The sequence below is a fragment of the Aptenodytes forsteri genome, unplaced genomic scaffold (assembly GCF_000699145.1).
Source record: "Aptenodytes forsteri isolate BGI_AS27 unplaced genomic scaffold, ASM69914v1 Scaffold123, whole genome shotgun sequence".
Taxonomy (NCBI): domain Eukaryota; kingdom Metazoa; phylum Chordata; class Aves; order Sphenisciformes; family Spheniscidae; genus Aptenodytes; species Aptenodytes forsteri.
In genome coordinates, this window is record NW_008794408.1 from 2,233,356 (window position 1) to 2,237,309 (window position 3,954).

Sequence of the window (3,954 nt, forward strand, 5' to 3'; positions counted from 1 at the left end):
TAATCCCCAATATCAATACAGACTGGGGGATGAATGGATTGAGAGCAGCCCTGCGGAGAAGGACTTGGGGATGCTTGTGGATGAAAAATTGGATATGAGCCTGCAATGTGCACTTGCAGCCCAGAAAGCAAATCGTATCCTGGGCTGCATCAAAAGAAGCGTGGCCAGCAGGTCAAGGGAGGTGATTCTCCCCCTCTACTCCACTCTGGTGAGACCCCACCTGGAGTACTGCATCCAGCTCGGCTGTGGATGAAAGACATGGGCCTTTTAGAGCAGGTCCAGGGGAGGGTGATGAAATGGTCAGAGGGCTGGAGCACCTCTCCTGTGAAGAAAGGCTGCAAGAGTTGGGGTTGTTTAGCCTGGAGAAGAGAAGGCTCTGGGAAGACCTTATTGTGGCCTTTCAATATATAAAAGGGGCTTATAAGAAAGATGGAGAGAGACTTTTTACCGGAGCCTGTAGTGACAGGACAAGGGGCAATGGTTTTAAACTGGAAGAGGGTATATTTGGATTGGATATAAGGAATAAATTCTTTACGATGAGGGTGGTAAGACACTGGAACAGGTTGCCCAGGGAAGTTGTGGATGCTCCATTATTAGAAGTGTTCAAGGTCAAGTGGGACGGGGCTTTGAGCAACCTGATCTAGTGAAAGATGTCCCTGCCCATGGCAGGGGGAGGGTGGACTAGATGATCTTTGAAGGTCCCTTCCAACCCAAACCATTCTATTGATTCTAGATCAAGCCTTTCTGGAGGATTACTCTTTAAGCATGAAGAGCTCAAAGCATTATGCTTCTGTTTTGTGACTTTTAAACAGTTCTGTCTGGGTGAAGAAAACATCAAATGTGCCTTTTTTTCTTCTTCTTTTAATGAAGTAATTAATTTTAGCTCCTGCCACCTACAAAAATCTGTTCTGCTCTTTTCATGGAAGTGTATCTAAGATTTTTTGTTTTGTTTTATTGAAAGGCAGATCTTAAATTCTCTTACTTGCAGATTTTTTTTCTTCTCAACTGAGACAGGTTTCAGTTTCATGCCAGGTTTCAGTTAACTCTAAATCAAAGACGATATGATAATACTTCTTCCACTTTTTAAATTCTGCCTACTAAGAGATTTTGTGGTGATTTGTGAAATCTGGCCTTTAAGAAGCTGCATGTACTGTTAAATGAAAGGAAGCCTGGGATGAGAGGTTTTGTGTAATTACTCTGTCATAAAGCAGTTATAAATTGTCACTATAGGGTTTTCCTTCATAGCACAATTCTCTTCCAAAAACAGTTTTTAGGAATGGTTTTCCTATAATCCTCGTTGTAGTGACTTTGGTTACTGAGATGTATAAATTGGAAGTAACCATTTGAGCACAAAGGCTAACTTATGTAAAATCAACGTTACAAACTTCTTTATTCTTAGGCATTCAGCTAAATATTGTATAATGACACCGTTGTCAACTACAAATATTAAAAACCCATCTGAATATTGCTTTGAAACTTAACTTCTCTATCATTTTAGAGAATAAATATCTTCAGCCAGGGCACTGTTGGATGTCTGTCTTTGTGCAGTAAGCCTATTATTTTTTTTTTAAGTCTTCAGAAATAACTAATATTGATCTCCTAAATAATTATGGTGGTGCCTGCTAATCAGCATATTGCAATAATAGATAATAATAATCAGTGTGCCAACTTCTATGGAGGACATAGAACTGATAATGTATGGGTAGGTTAAAAACCTACCATCAGGTAGGTTTTTAAAGGTAATAGAAGCATATCAGACTAAGGGAGGAAGGTAGGAATAAAAGAAAACTAATACTGGAGATCACATGACCATATTTTTTCAGGATCCAGTCAACTCTTCCATGTAAAAATCCATAGTTTACCAACACTTTCATCTTCAGATGTGTAGAATGGAAAGGGAAGTGGCCCAAATGATCTCTCATTTCAGAGAAACTCTTGTCTTCCATCTTCTGCTTCTCTGATGACTTGTTGAGGCCGTGTAGAATAATTTCAGCCATCAGGTTTCAGGCAGCTCTAAGGCAGCCCTTCGTTTCCTGAGTTACCATTTCGTAGCTGGGTAGGGTGTTGGAAGCTTGGATTTGCATCTCAAAGCTGTGACAAGGGATATCGTTATAGTTACTGATGATTCTGTTTCCAGTCTCCGCTGGTGAAGCTTGAAGAACCTCTACAGTATACAGTGTTTTTCTTTTAATTTATGAAACTGATGTGTGCTTGGAGAAAATGTGTTATACATCATGGGGGGGAAAAATTGGAAAGTGTGTCAAATTTAGCTTCTATGACATCACCTCTCTCTGTTTTATGTGAATTGCCTTCTTTAGACCCTAAAGTATATATTATAAAACATGTGATCTAAATCATCTGAGTTAATGTAGATAAAACACAATATTTTGTTTTAACCTGACCGATGTGATTTGGGTGCCTGTCTGTCATTAGCTTTTTAATCACGCTAGTGATTGTGAAAATTTTAATTCAGTTTCTCATTCCTCCCAGTTTCTAACTATGCAGTTTTCTTGTTGTATGCAGTCATGTAATTTTACCTCTAAAGAGACTTAAGTGGTCTTAACTTTCAGTGATAAGTGGTCAACTAGGTACAGCTATTTAAAACAAAGTTCACGAAGTAACCATCCTCTATTTTAAAAAGAAAAGATAGACCAATTTAATATGCCGTATACTAAAGGCTGTATTTTGCTCAAATTCCCTATCAGGAATTGCTGTGTAAAATTACATCAGCTGTAGAGTTACTGAGGATTTGTAGAAGAGAGACTTCTTGAATAAAAAAGTTTTCTTTTCTGATTGAGAAGGAAATGAAAATGTTTGCAAAAATATTTTGCAGTTAGTCAATGAAAGCATAGTCAAGTTTGAGAGCTTTCTAGTAACTGCAAAAATAAGAAAAATGTCAGCTCTAATAGCAAAAATGCACAGGAATAGCCGCCTCTTTCTGAGATGGTGGTGAAAAGGATGTGAATGTAGTGGGGAAGAGAACAAAATAATGTTTTTATGAGGGTTTTTTTTCCTCTTTCTTTCCTGTAGAATGCTGGGCTGTTAAGAAAGGGGCTGCTTTTCAGGATAACTCTTCTGATGTCTGGAGGGGCCAGTATACTTTATATACGCTGGAGGATTATGGGCACAGGGCCACCGGCTTTCACTGAAGTAGACAACCCAGCTTCATTTGCAGACAGTCTGTTTGTGAGAGTAAGTTAAGTTGTTGTTTTTTTCTGCCCAGCTCAGAACATTTGTCTTTGTCATCAAATTGAATTTTCTTTTCTGTGCTTCAAAGAAACAATAAACTGGGCAGTCTTTACGTTTCAAGATGTGTGATGAGTCACCTTCTATTTTGCTGCTGTGATGATTTCTGCAATTTTTTAAAATAGCATACCTTGTATATTCTTTGCATTCAATTTAGCATGCACTGCACACATTGAAGTGCATTTCCATTTACTCACTACTTTTCTCTTGCATGCAAGGATTTAGCTTTTGCTGGGTTTCATCCCTTTTCCACATACTGTGTTTGACTCTTCATCTGTTCTTTCACAATTGAAGAAAATAGCATAAAGTTCTGGTCTAGTGCATTTGAAGTATGTCTTGGCTTTATACCTCTGAGTGCATTAAGGCTCTTTCTGGAGATGGAAAGTGAAGGGCAAAGACAGTGGGTGCTGTCTTTTGAGATTTTCTCTTATTGTCGGAGATTTTTTTTTTACATGTGGATATTGGTTGGACAGCACAGAATTGCATTTCCCTGCTCTGAATAGGAGAGCCACCTAGCTATGTTTAAAAAAAAAAAAATTAAAAATTAATTTCACAGCTGTAAAATAAATGGATATGTAACTAGTTGTAGTCTAACAGTATTTAAGGCCTCTTTATTGTATAAGATATATTTTGTGATAAGGGAAACGATAGCAGAGAGAAGAACTAAAATTGCCCATCCCCCCCCCTAAATTTTGGCTAAAAAAAAAA

At 38.1% G+C, this 3,954-nt stretch overlaps 1 protein-coding gene across 1 annotated transcript in view; it reads left to right on the plus strand.

Annotated features, from left to right (window-relative positions):
* Window positions 1–3,954, plus strand: part of TMTC4 (transmembrane and tetratricopeptide repeat containing 4) — a 54,938-nt gene that overhangs the window by 29,537 nt on the left and 21,447 nt on the right. Inside the window, exon 7 of the mRNA XM_009288274.2 lies at window positions 3,031–3,192. Coding sequence (XP_009286549.1) covers window positions 3,031–3,192 — 162 coding nt within the window. The remainder of the gene's footprint in view (window positions 1–3,030; window positions 3,193–3,954) is intronic.